This window comes from Helianthus annuus, chromosome 17 (genome assembly GCF_002127325.2).
Source record: "Helianthus annuus cultivar XRQ/B chromosome 17, HanXRQr2.0-SUNRISE, whole genome shotgun sequence".
NCBI classification, from domain to species: Eukaryota; Viridiplantae; Streptophyta; class Magnoliopsida; order Asterales; family Asteraceae; genus Helianthus; species Helianthus annuus.
The window spans coordinates 54457742-54471503 of NC_035449.2; the positions used below are offsets into that span (position 1 = coordinate 54457742).

At 39.5% G+C, this 13762-nt stretch overlaps 1 protein-coding gene and 1 long non-coding RNA gene across 2 annotated transcripts; one reads left to right on the forward strand and one right to left on the reverse strand.

The window, feature by feature from the left end:
• The first annotated feature begins 3775 nt into the window (after positions 1-3775).
• On the forward strand, positions 3776-4650 carry LOC110921687. The gene is made up of 2 exons (XR_002582542.2): positions 3776-4166; positions 4281-4650. It is a non-coding gene; the product is annotated as an uncharacterized LOC110921687 (long non-coding RNA).
• A 5581-nt stretch (positions 4651-10231) lies between these two features.
• LOC110924177 lies at positions 10232-11104 on the reverse strand. Its single transcript, XM_022168216.1, has one exon. It carries the CDS (start codon positions 11102-11104, stop codon positions 10232-10234), a length of 873 nt encoding a protein of 290 aa, XP_022023908.1.
• Between the last annotated feature and the right edge of the window lie 2658 nt (positions 11105-13762).

The window sequence follows — 13762 nt, forward strand, 5'->3', positions numbered from 1 at the left end:
TAGAGTCTATTTATCCATTGTTGACACTTTGAACCCTTACGTTCCATAGTTTTCACTGTTTGTCACTTTTAGTCCCTCTAAAGTTTATTTTCACATACCGGAACCTTATGACACGTGTCAAGACATTATTGGACGAAATTTTTCGAGGTGTTACAACTAGTTATTATCTTGTAAACGATTGCCAAATGTATTTTAATTTTAGCTACATGCAAGTAGGCAAAGCACCTTGCTGACATGCACTTGTCGTATGTAGATGAGGTTTTGAGTCCGAACATGACTTTTGATTTTCCAAATATCAAGTAATAAGTGAAAGACGCCTTGATGTTTTGAAATAAATAAAACTATTAGTATCAAAACCGGCGTTTTGTGCTGGTGGATTCCCCATGCTACACGACAGGAATTTGATTGCTATGGCTTCATTTCGTTTTGTTACATTACCAACGCTCGTTATAGCAACCGAAAAAGAAAAAAACAAATAAATAAAATCATGATATGACCAAAAGCATATCAACATGTGATCTACAACGATTGAAAACAATTGTTTGTTAAAAATCAGTTCAGTTCGTCACTGTACCACCACGATACTGACATGCACTCAAATAGCATATGTTAAAAAAACAAAATGTACACTCTATTTTGAATGCAACTCCGCTCTCAAAAAAATTTACAACAAAACAACTTAAAAAATTAAGTAAAGTTACGAATTTAGTGTTTTTTTTAGTTAACAAACGCAAGTTATTGGAGAAAATTTTTATAGCATAAATAAAAAAAACAAAAAAAAGTTGCCATGTGACAGCTTCTTAATGGGTTGGACACTATTCATTAACTTTTTTTTAATATAACTAGCTTTAAAGAAGTTTGCGGCGTTGTGACGAATTTATTTTGTTATTTAGTCTGTGTTTACATGTGTTTTGAAATCACTACGAGCGTGTTGCGAACGGAACTGCTGACAAGAATAAAATAAATGTAGAAAAAACACTAAGAGATAACCGAAAGAAAATCAACCAAAAAAGTTGCATGGTAACGAAGTTGTTCGTATGAAACCCGTGGTCAGAGATGAGCAAATTGTTCTGGGTACCGGTACCAAATTTGCCGAACCGAACGATCTTAAGTACCAATTCGGTACCCACTTTTGGCGTTGCTGGTATTAGTTCACTACCGTTTTTACCTTCATATACCGGTACTGTAACCGGTATTTTCGGTACCAGTACCGATTCTGTATCGGTTGGCACCGAACTCATCCCTACCCATGAAACTAAAAAAATAAAAAAAAAAATTAAAAGTTGAAGAAAATCAACAAAAAAAAGTTGTACGATACTGTTGTTCGTACGGTAACCGTGATCAGGGATGAGCAAATGGTACCGGGTAGCAGCACTGATTTTCCCGAACCAAAAGATTGCCAATATCAATTCGACACCAACTTTTGACGTTTTCTGTATTAGTGTCGGTTTTTACCTTCATGTACTGATACCGAACAGGACCGTACCGGTAGTTTCGATACCGGTTGACACCAAGCTTATCCCAACCCCTGATATTAAAATTAAAAAGTAAAGAAAATAACTATTATTATAATATTAAAATAATTAAAGTATTAAAATAGCTATATATTATTATAGTATTAAGAGTAAATTACAAGTTTTGTCCTTTATGTTTGTCCCAAATTTCAGGCGCTGTTCTTTACCTTTAAAATTGATGAGTTTTGTCCTTAATGTTTCCAAATCCTGCACGTTATGTCCTTTAGGCCAAACCTAGTTAGATTTTTTGGTTAAATCTGGTCACCCAGGGGTATTTTAGTCTTTTTACCCTGTTTACTTAGTATTATTAAAAAATAAAACAAAATGATTTTAAAAAATATTATTATTATTATTATTATAAGTGTATATATATACCATAATCTTTAACAATTACCACAACCCGTCACCGCCATCTCCACCACCCTCCACCGTCACCGTCACCGTCACCACCACCCTCCATCGCCACCGTCACTATGGCCACCATCACCCCCACCCTCCACCCTTCACCGACATCATCACCACCTTCCACCAAACACCCACAAAACCCCTAAATTCCCACACTCTCTCTTCTCTCCCGTTATCTGCAGACCCACCACCACCATCGATTAACCCACCGCCACCATCGATTCTTTGTCTCTTTCCTTCACCCACCTCCGGTACAATGTGTTCACGTTTCCCATTTCGTGGTCAAACCTTCCACCAAGTGCTCCAGCAACAAGTATTGAAGTTAACTTGCATCTGATTTCTTGTCATCAGAGACATGAGATCTAGTTCCATCCTACATGATTACTCAATAGTCTCAATAGTGCAACCCCACCCACACAACCCACCCACTACCATCGATTCTCTCTCTCCTTCACCCACCACCGTCTCCACCATCACCACCCTCACTAGAACCCTAACCCTAACCCTAACCCTAACCTGTAACAACCCAAACCACTAACAAACACCATTAAACCCACCACCCCCACCTGTAACAACCCAAACCAGACTAGAACCCTAACCCCAACCTGTAACAATCCAAACCAGATTAGAGCGATTTACCGTTGATGTCGCCGGAGAAGACGGAGGAGCAGATCGCCGGAGAAGACGGATGAGACGGTGATGTCGCCGGAGAAGACGGAGGAGATGGTGATGTTGCCGGAGAAGACGGATGAGACGGTGATGTTGCCGGAGAAGACGGAGGAGACGGTGATGTTGCCGGAGAAGACGGACGAGCAGATCGCCGGGATGGTGGTGGTGTGGGAGGTGCCGGCAGGTGGGAGAGAGGGGAGAGAAGAGAGAGAGTGACGGTGTGGAACTGTGGATGGGAGGGATGGTTTTGCTTTTATATATATTTTTTATAGTAAACATCTTTTTATTATTACACAATGGTCCCTGAAGACAAGTTCTTTTACACACAATGGTCCTTGATGACATGAAATGACAACAATGCCCTCATGTGCAAGGCACATGATCAGATCTAACAAAAAAAATTAACTGAGTTTGTCTTAAAGGACATAACGTGCAAGATTTTGAAACATTAAGGACAAAACTTGTCAATTTTAAAGGTAAAGGACAGCGCCTGAAATTTGGGACAAACATAAAGGACAAAACTTGTAATTTACTCTAGTATTAAAATCACTATTCATTTCAATTCGTTTATTAATATATAGTAATAATGATAATGATAATGATAATTGATGACTAGTGGGACTTACCATGCATAGTGGCGCCTAGGTGCGCTACGCAACGTGCTTTCTGTCGGTATTGGTATGTTCCTCATAGTATCGGTACGATATCAGCACTCGGTATAGCAATTGACAGATGATTTACATAGATCGAAATCATGAATACGAGTACATGTACCGATGTTCTTTTGACTGTATCGTATGGTTCTTCACGGTACCGGTACGGAATTGACAGTTGGTATAGCCTACGATACCAAAAATAATCTATTGCGGATATAACTCGTTTTTCAAGAAATTTATATCTGAACATCAATAAAACTATAAAAGGAATGACGATACCGATTTTTTTAAACGAAAACAGTTTGGTTTGTTACAGTAAAAAATCAAAAGTAAAGTACAGTTTTAGTCCCTGGGTTTACACCCAATCCCAGGTTCAACCCTCATTTGAAAAAATTCAACAGTCCGGTCCCTGTGGTTATCGCTTGCTACAATCAAGTCCTTGGGACAAACGTTTGTTAGTTGAACGTTGGGATTTATGTTAAAAGACCTTAATGCCCCTTAGGGATTGAAAATGCAAGTCGAAATGTGGGGTCTTCTTTTATAAGCTGTGCAACCGGTCCATCACAACAATGGTGATCCCCAAACCCTTAAGAACTAAACCCAAATCTAGATCCCTAATCTGGCTACTCACAATCACCATCTCTGCAATCGCACTGCTCTACCTCTTCTCATATCTACTCTCAACCACTGGATCAAACCCACTCCAAACCCCCATTTTACAGTTCAACAATAATAATAACCGCGAAGGTCTCGGTCATCATGAGTCCAGCCTCCGTTATGCTATTGAAGAAGCAATTTTGTTAAAAAGGTTTGATCTTTAAGTTATTTTGTTGAATTCAAGTGTTGTTGGAATATTTCACTTGTTGTTCAGTTAAAAGTCAGACAAGTGAAAAACTCCACCTTCAAGATCGTTCATAGAATTGTAAGGACTTGCCCCTATTACGAGTAATCGTTTGATACTTCTTATTTGATTCTTTGAAACTGACTCTTCACTTGGTGTACGACTATGTAACTGATGACAATGCTGCTGTTGAAGTTAAGGAGTTTTTAGTTCATCTTCAAACTGGCATCAATTCTTGGAAAGTTCGAGCAGTTGGAGAAGAGGGAAGGACTGAATGGAGAAGATGAAGAAGATGGGAGGACTAAATTGTTTAATTTGGGGCTTTGAGAGGGATGGTATATGCTATATTAGATTAGAAAATACGCGATGCCGATATTGCCCTTCCTTATTTAAGTAAAAAGACAACAATACCCCTGTCAACTAACTGTTGACTAACAGAAGTTTGATGGAGGGACCTGGTTGCAAGTAATTGACAACCACAGAGACCGGAGTGTTGCTTTTTTTTTTTTTTAAATGAGGGCTGAAAGTTTAATTTGGTGTAAACCCCAAGGAATTAAATTGTACTTTACTCAAAAAACAATTATAAAAAGTATTTACGTTTAAAAACCGGTAGAACTATATTTTGTTTACATATATATTATATTAAGAAAAAAGTTAACAATGTGGCTTTTCTATTTTGTGCTATGGGCAAAGATGAGTTTACATATCCATGACTCGATGAGTAGGAAGATACATGAATAATCTTTATGTTTATATATTAATTGGATAAATTGAATGAATAACCTATTTTGGAGTTATATGTTTAGATACATGGTTTAATGTTTCACCTTGAAATTTATGAATTTAAGTTAGTATTAGATCAAAAGATGTAACTGAGAATACCATGTTGCTAAAGAAACGGGTCAAGAATGTTGCCAAGCACTCAAATGCCAAGTGACCCTTTAAATGAATATTGAATGTTTCTTGTTGGGATTAACTGTAAGATATAAGTTGTCATGGTAATAAAACAATATTACTATCGAACAAATGATATGTTCTGTGTGATTTATATGTTGTTGATGTTGTATGTGAGCTGTCTTAGTTGTTGGTTCTCAAAATGAATCATATGTGAAAAATACACATATTGACTTATAAATGGCGTATGAAATGCCCAGAAGCATATTAATTATAAGTTGGTTTGCACATAAGTACGCTAAGGCTTGCTGTATACATTATTAGTTACACCTTTAATAGAAGTTGACGTCATATGATACGTTGGTTGGCGTTTGATACGCTGGATGTGATTTCAGAGCGAAGTATATCACTCCAACCGAGTATCATGTGCCCAAGCTTGATTTTTAAACCCTATTTTCATGATTTAGGATGATTGCTCTAGGGCTTAACGCACAAGTCACTTAGCTATTGCTAATATTTTGTTTTATATACTTTCACATTAAATACATTAAACGGATGCTAGAACAAGATCAAGTCTTGTGATGACTGATGAATGAACACAAAGGATTTTATTGATGTCAAGTGATTTTGAAGTGTTAAATAATTTGGTCTTTGACAAAAAAAGTTCAAATCACTCCCTACACATTTTATAGTGAAAACACTTTTTTAATAAAATTACTACTACTCTTTATCTTTTTGTCTCGTAACTATCAAAACTAACAAAACGTTATCGGAAGTAAAATGTTGGGCCAAATTGTGTGATATAAAACTGTGTTTTAAAATGCAGCTGAAAGTAAAATTTCCTGGTTCCTAATGACATTATATATATATATATATATATATATATATATAGGGAGGGGCTCATGCGAGAACCATCCTTATTGTGAGAACCTTGACAACCAATATGAACACAACCTAAAATAGCTAAAAAAACCTAAAAAAACCTAAAAAAAACCTGACCCCCACCCCCCCCCCCCCCCAAAAAAAAAAAACCTAACCCCCACCCCCCCGCCCCCCAAAAAAAAAAACCTAAACCCCCACCCCCCCCCCCCACCAAAAAAAAAAAAAAAAAAAAAACCTAACCCCTCCCCCTAAGCTAAATGCTAAAAAAATCCTAACCCCACGCCCCCCCCCCCCAAAAAAAAAAAAAAAACCTAAACCCCCCTCCCCCACCCCCCAAAAACCTAACCCCCCTCCCCCCCCCCCCCCACACCACCCCCCAAGCTAAAATGCTAAAAACTAAACCCCAAAAAATCTAAAAAAAATCTAAAAAATCAAAAAAAATCTAAAATTTTTTTTTCAATTTTTTAATATTTTTTATGTTAAAATCGCTACTTTTAGAAGCAAAAAAAAATTTAAAAATTTTTTTTTTTTGGCTTCGAAAAGTAGCGATTTTTTTATAAAAAATTCAAAAAAAAATTTTTGTGTGATTTTTAGCTATTTTTAGGCATTTTTGGTGTGTTCATATTGGTTCTCGCGGTTCTCACAATAAGAGGTGGTTCTCTTATGATCTTCTCCCTATATATATATATATATATATATGTGTGTGTGTGTGTGTGTGTGTCTGTGTGTATCTATTTTTTACGTAGTGAAATCTACATTAAAAAAGAGCATTAAACGTAATATGTACATATTATATATTTTACAGAGTTAATTGCCCGGATGGTCCCTGTGGTTTCACTTTTTTTCACGTTTAGTCCCTATCTTTTGAAAATAACATGTATGCTCCCTATGGTTTGTCATTTTGTTACTCGGATGGTCCCCAAACATTTACTCTGGGGACTATCCGAGTAACAAAATGACAAACCATAGGGAGCATACCTGCTATTTCAAAACTAACTGACATCTACTCAGGGGACTATCCGAGTAACAAAATGACAAACCATAGGGAGCATACCTGCTATTTTCAAAAGATGGAGACTAAACGTGAAAAAACATGAAACCACAGGAACCATCCGAGCAATTAACTCTATTTTACATTAAAAAGATGTTTATCTGTAATGTTAATGTGTTTGTGTTTTTTTGTCGACCTTAAGAACTTAAGCATAAACGTTATGACTTACAAGTGCAAGAATAGTTGGTAATTTTTTTATCAACAAGCTAACTACTACTAAATACTTTTATATTACTATATCTAAACCTAGAGTCAAGTATAACATGGGTAATTACTAATTAAAAGCAAAAACATAAAACATATTGTTAAAGAAAAAGAAGTGGACCAGTAGTATGGATATAATAGCACCTTCTTTTTTTAAAACATTGATACAAGTTCTAGTTCTTATCACTTTAGCAATATCGATGTACATCGAACACAACAATATTATTATCGTTCAAGCCATCTCACTTTTTTTTTTTAACTGTAACTTTCATTAACACAAAACCAAACAGCCTACCCAAAAACAGGGCAGCCCAAAACAACCAAAATTATATATTCACAAATTTACACTAATCCTTCCAAACTATACCTTTATGGCGCGATCTATTGACAAACCAAAGATAACTAATAGCTTTCACCTGGCTGAAAATACTTCCCACTTTGACCGGTTTGTTTGAAAACCGAACTTCATTCCTAGACTTCCATAAACTCCAGCACGCCACTACAATTATGCCTTTGAACGCCTCCTTAGCACAACCCGACAGCCCCGCGTAGTCGTGCCATTCAAGAAGATCTTTGAAGGAGAAAATCGGAAAAGAAGGAGTGTTGCACCAGTTCCTAATGAGGGACCAAAGTCTGACCGCCACTGAGCAGGATGTGAAAAGATGTTCGACCGATTCTTCGCCAAAGTTACAAAATGTGCACGAAGGATCTTCAATCTGGATATTCCTATTTCTTAGAGCCAAAAGCGTTGGAATTTTACCCATTTCCGCACACCAAACAAATATATTGCATTTCAATGGAACCCACTTGCACCATTGCATCACAAACCTGCTGCTAGCATTTAAATCAAAATTCAGCAACTTTTTGATACTCGAAACCGATACTCGAAACCGAGAACTGGCCATTTTTATTCGAATTCCATCGCCACCTATCCACTCCAGTTCGAAACACAGCCCTTTGGATCATACCAACGAGCTGCGACTCGTTAATCTCCTGATCCGTAGAGGGATTCTGCTTCCAATCCCAACCACAATGTCGCTCCGGATGTTGCACTTCCACACGGGTACTGACTTTGCACTTCTTGTTGGACTCAAGCCGAAATAGCGCTGGGAAGACCAGCCTTAATGGCTCGTCGGTCAACCAAGGGTCAAGCCAAAACGAGATCACCTCCCCGTTACCAATATCACCTTTAATAAAGTTCTGCAACGGCATACCATTAACTTTAATTTTAACGAAAAGTTTCGCAATGTTACACCAAACTCCGCCCCTCGAAGACTTGAACGGGATACACTCCCATGACACCCTACTCCAATGTATTGAGTCTATCACCCTCCTCCAAAGATTCGTAGGTTCGGACTTAAATCTCCAACCCCACTTAGCTAATAAGGCGACATTAACGTCACCCAGTTTACTAATACCCAGGCCCCCAAACTTTTTATCCGACGCCACCCGCTCCCAACCAACCCAATGCATCTTCTTCCCGGTGTTCGATCCACCCCATAGAAATTTCTTGATGATGCTTTCCAAATCGTGAATAACTTTTTTCGGAGCCTTGTATAAAGAAAAATAGTAAGTAGGCAAGCTCTCCAAAACAGACTTTATCACAGTAACTCTACCCCCAATAGATAAAAGAGAGGATTTCCAAGCCGCAAGACGCTTTTCAAATATGTCAAAAACCGGGCTCCAATTATTAATGCGATTCATGTTGGCTCCAACCAATAAGCCCAAATAGGTGAACGGAAGAGATTCCGGTTTACAACCCACAATGCTAGCCATACCTTCATTCTCTGCTCTAGAGACCCCAACACCAAACAAATTAGATTTAGCAATGTTTATTTTCATTCCCGAGCAGATATGGAAACAGCGAAAAATTCTAACCACATTACGAACTTCGTCCTGTGACCACTTTCCAAGGATAATAGCATCATCAGCAAAAAATAAGTGAGAAAGGATCGGACCGTCTCTAGGCAATCGAATACCGTTGAGCGCTCCCGCTCTTCTCGCCTTTCCAATCATACAGGAGAGAGCCTCCATCACGACCAAAAAGAGAAAGGGCGAAAGGGGATCCCCTTGCCTCATACCTTTGCCACATATGAACTCAAATGTCGGGGATCCGTTCACTAGGACGGACGACCTGGCAGACCTGAGAATCCCAAGAATCCAGCATCTCCACCTAGGGGGAAAACCCATCTGGCTCAGCACGGAGATCACAAAATTCCAGTTGACGTTGTCATAGGCCTTTTCAAATTCGATCTTCAGAATAAAAGCCTTGGATTTTTCCTTCTTTAGCCATGAGAGCACTTCATTAACAATGAGCGGCCCATCCAATATGAGTTTGCCTTCAATAAACGCCGATTGGTTATCAGAAATAACCTCTTCCATCACCACTCTCATCCTATTAGCCAAGACTTTGGAGACAACTTTGCTAATGACTCCAACCAAGTTAATAGGCCTATAATTTCCCAAGGAGATCGGGTCTTTAATTTTGGGAACTAAACAAATAAACGAAGAACTGCACCCACAATTTAGAACACCATCCTCATAAAATCTGCTGAAGATATTGGAAAAATCATCTTCAAATAAATGCCAAAACTTCTTTAGGAATTTAAAATTAATCCCATCAGGCCCCGGGGCCCGCTCGTCACCACAACCAAACACCGCACTCTTGATTTCCTCCTTGCTAAACGGGGCCACCAAATTGTCTTTCAAGATTTGGGATAAAGATTTAAAATCATTGCAGTTAAACGACGGCCGAATCTTAATGTCTTCAATAAATCTATTGCGAAAAAACGATAAAACCTCTCTTTTTATGAGAGCCGGTTTTGTACACCATTCCCCGTTAATCATCAAACCCGGGATGGAATTCGAAGCTTTCCTCTTATTGATTAAGGCGTGGAAAAATTTTGAGTTTTCGTCCCCATCGATGGCCCATCTCACTCTAGAACGCTGCTTCAAGTCGGCATTTTTTCTATCTCCTATATTTTTGACCAATTTTTTACTTTCGGTTAGGATCCAGTCTTCTTCTTCCGATAGCTCCCTAACTTCCAACGCCTCTTCTAGCTTCTCTAAATCCATACGAGCTTGCTGTTCCTCCTCTTTTTCGTTAGCTAAAAACTCATCCCTCCAACTTTTTAACCTTTTGCGAATACGAAAAAAATTTTTTAGAAAGCGCGATGTCTGGTGGGTCATTTGGATCCCCTCCAACTACTGCTTCTAAAACAGCCTCCTCGAAGCCAGATTGCCCAATCCAAGAGGTGAAGATTCTGAAAGGACGAGGACCAAAATTCACGTCTACAACCTCAAGAGACAACGGGCATTGATCGGAGAAGACACACGGGTGAGCCCGTAAGCAAGCGTTAGGCCATTTATTAAAAAACTCGGCACAAACCAAAACTCTATCAATTTTACTCAATTTTTTTCCGTTATCTCTCGAACATGTAAAACGGCGACCCTGCATATTATACTCTAAGAGACCGCAACTAAAGATGAAGTCATTAAAATTACGGGCGCAAACCGGATTAAAACAGGAGTTCTTTCTCTCCTCCACAAGGCGAACCGCGTTGAAATCCCCCATTAGTAAACACATACCTTCAGCTGAAAGAATTAGAGCTGATAGAGCCTCCCACAACCTGAGTTTAGCGGACGTACTTTGAGGGGCATATATATTGAAAATGTTGATAGTTTCCCCACTGCCCACCAACTTCCCAGAAAGGTAAATGAAATTCCTGTCTTTTACTGAGTTCCCCAGTTTGAACATACTAGGATCCCACATACTCACCAGACCACCCGAAGTTCCAGTAGCATCAACGGACTCAAGCTCAAACTTAAAATTGCCCCAGAAACCTGTCATCGAACTAGTCGATATACCCAACACCATTGTCTCCTGAAGAGCGATAAAACTAGCCCCGCTTTTAAATTTTAGATCCCTAACCCACCCTGCTTTAACTCCCCCTCTAACACCTCTAACATTGAGAGAAATAAAATTCATTGGGGAAACACATTAATACCTTCATTGCCCACGACATTCCTGACCAGGTTGTTGAATTCGCCTAGTTGAACACCCACCAAATTACCCATTTCTACTGTAGCCTCAACTTCCTTGATGATATCTGCCTCAATCGGATTCAAGCCACTATCCGATTGAACCGGAATAACTGGATTATTAACTTCTTGGTTGTTATGATTGAACATGCCAGATGACTCCTCAATGCCAATATCCACCCCCACACTACTGGCTCCTGACTTGCTTTCCCTATCCGAGACCCAGTTATAATTGGGATCATAATCCTTATTCAGATCAAACCTGTCTTCTAGGGCAGTTCTTGGACGTTTTTTGGGCCTAGATAATTCAGTTGGGCTCCCATTTTGACTCTGTCCCACTACTTTTTTATACTTTAAAATGATGGGTTGTCTTTTCTTTCTGGGTCTATTATTCCCACTGTTGGCTTCAAAATTACCCTATATTGTAGGCCCAAAATTCACCTCTGCAGGCCCAACATTTGGATAAGGTCCACTAGTTTTGTCCTTATCCAACAAACTCCTATTATCACTCCCAATCCCCAACATGGAATCATTAGAAGTATCCATGCGTGACTTTTCTGCCAAGATCTTTTCCACTTCCTTGTCTAAAAAAATCCCACCTTCCTTGGAACTCTTGAAGCCCCACGTACATTTTCTTTTTGCATGGGAACATGCACAGGAGTGACAAACTCTTGGTTTGCCGCATTGACTTCGAACGACTTGTCGGCTTCCCCCCTCCCCATTTCGAACTCCGGCGACTCTTCGTTATCCAAATGACGTTGCGCTTTGATGATAGGAGAGGACATCATCTCCGATGAACCGTCCATTCCTAGTCTATTCAGACAGTCTGGGATCCAGACCTCGCTTTCCTCTTCCACCCAAATTCTGAAAGTCCTATTTTTCCAAATCAAAGTGACCTCCTCCTTAATCCTGTTTGCTTCTCCTGCTAAAATCCCAACCCTGCATACTGATAAAACCTGCTCTTCCTCGATATACTTGGGGACATGAACAATTTTACCAAAGATCTCGCCTACCTGAGCCAGGACTTCCATATCGAACAAATGTAAAGGGATGCCACTAATTTTTAACCACGCAACTCTCTCAAGAGGGAGAGTTTGTCCGCTCCACATGTCCAGTTTAGTGAACCAAGGTTCCCATAAGGTCTTGTTATCCAAGAACCGATTTGCCAATTCCTTATCGTGAAAAGAAATAAGCAAAGACAAACCTCCAAGGTATTGGATGTTAGCAACGCTAATCTTGGCGATCATGAGAAGTCTGTCAAAGTCGACCAACGTCTCCAAGTCGGCAGTTCTCCCCACCAAAGCTGCACCATGAATGTTAGTAAAAGCCCCCGTTCTATCCGGAACCACTATGGAGATCTCCTTGACACGAAAAGGTTCCTCCTTTCTGACCGATTGAGCCTTTGATGGACCACCAGCTTTAGAAGCTCCCACTACATCACAGTAACTTCTGGCATCCCTAAGATTATAAGTTCTACCACGATACGCCTGGCCAGCTTCCTTAACATTCTGATTCTCAGTCTCCGACTGAACAGCGCCACTCGAGTTCTCAGCCGCAAACCTCGCCACATTAATCTTCAGCTTGAAGTCTCCCATTTTAATCCCTCCCATACTCTTAATCAGCGCTTGTCTATCTCTGACATCTTTGAAACTCACAAAGCCGAAACGGTTTCCTTGCTTGTCCCTTTTCTTAGCGACATAAGTACCAGAGACATCTCCAAAGCTTTCCATACACCTTCTGAGCTCCCATGGAGTGCAGCCTTCAGGGAGATTCGTTACAAAAAACTTGATAATGCTTCCTTGCGGTTGACCCATATCAGTCAACGGCAGAAAACAATAACAGTGGACAAGGCCCCGACTCCGTACAAGAAACCCAACTAAGAAGTGTTAACGGGATTCGAATCAATCTAGCAGACACTATACTGGATAGCCGCGACCGATATCAGACCCGCTAAGCCAACACGAAGGAGTCCGACGGAGAAAGAACCTTAACCACAACCGGGTGAAACAAAGAGACGGGAAAACGTCCGATCCCGGAAGCGAATGGAAAAGCAGCACGACGAGTTAGGATGAAAGGTCAAGCCAAACGAGCAGGCGACCTCGCACATTAACCCTATCTTGATGCCTTCGTCGAGCCGCCGGCGATGGACAGAACAGAGAAGATGGTGGTATTTTCAAAAAACATAACCCGACAGAATCTGAAAATGGCAATAAAAGACAAAAGTATACCGTTAGCTCTTGATGATTCTGAGAAGCTGATGAATTAAATAAAAAGAAAACAGTAGCCATAGACATTAATATATGAGATTATTAATCTAAAAATACGCGTTTATGATTAGGTTTTTTGGCAAGAATATATAAAAATACTGTAAGGTAGTAAATTTTTGGTGATATAAAGTTAATACAAAGGCGACCTAGTAAATTATTGGTAGTATAAAGTTAATGTTTATGCATTTAATAAAAAAAAATAGATAGAAAAGTACTTAGACCATGCGTAATGTGGTTTTTTTTGGGCGTTTTCCCCTAAAAAACGCCTCAAAACGCCCATCTCCCACTCCCGGCGGCATTTTTTCACCAAATTTGCTTTTGGCGTGCTTTTTTCCACG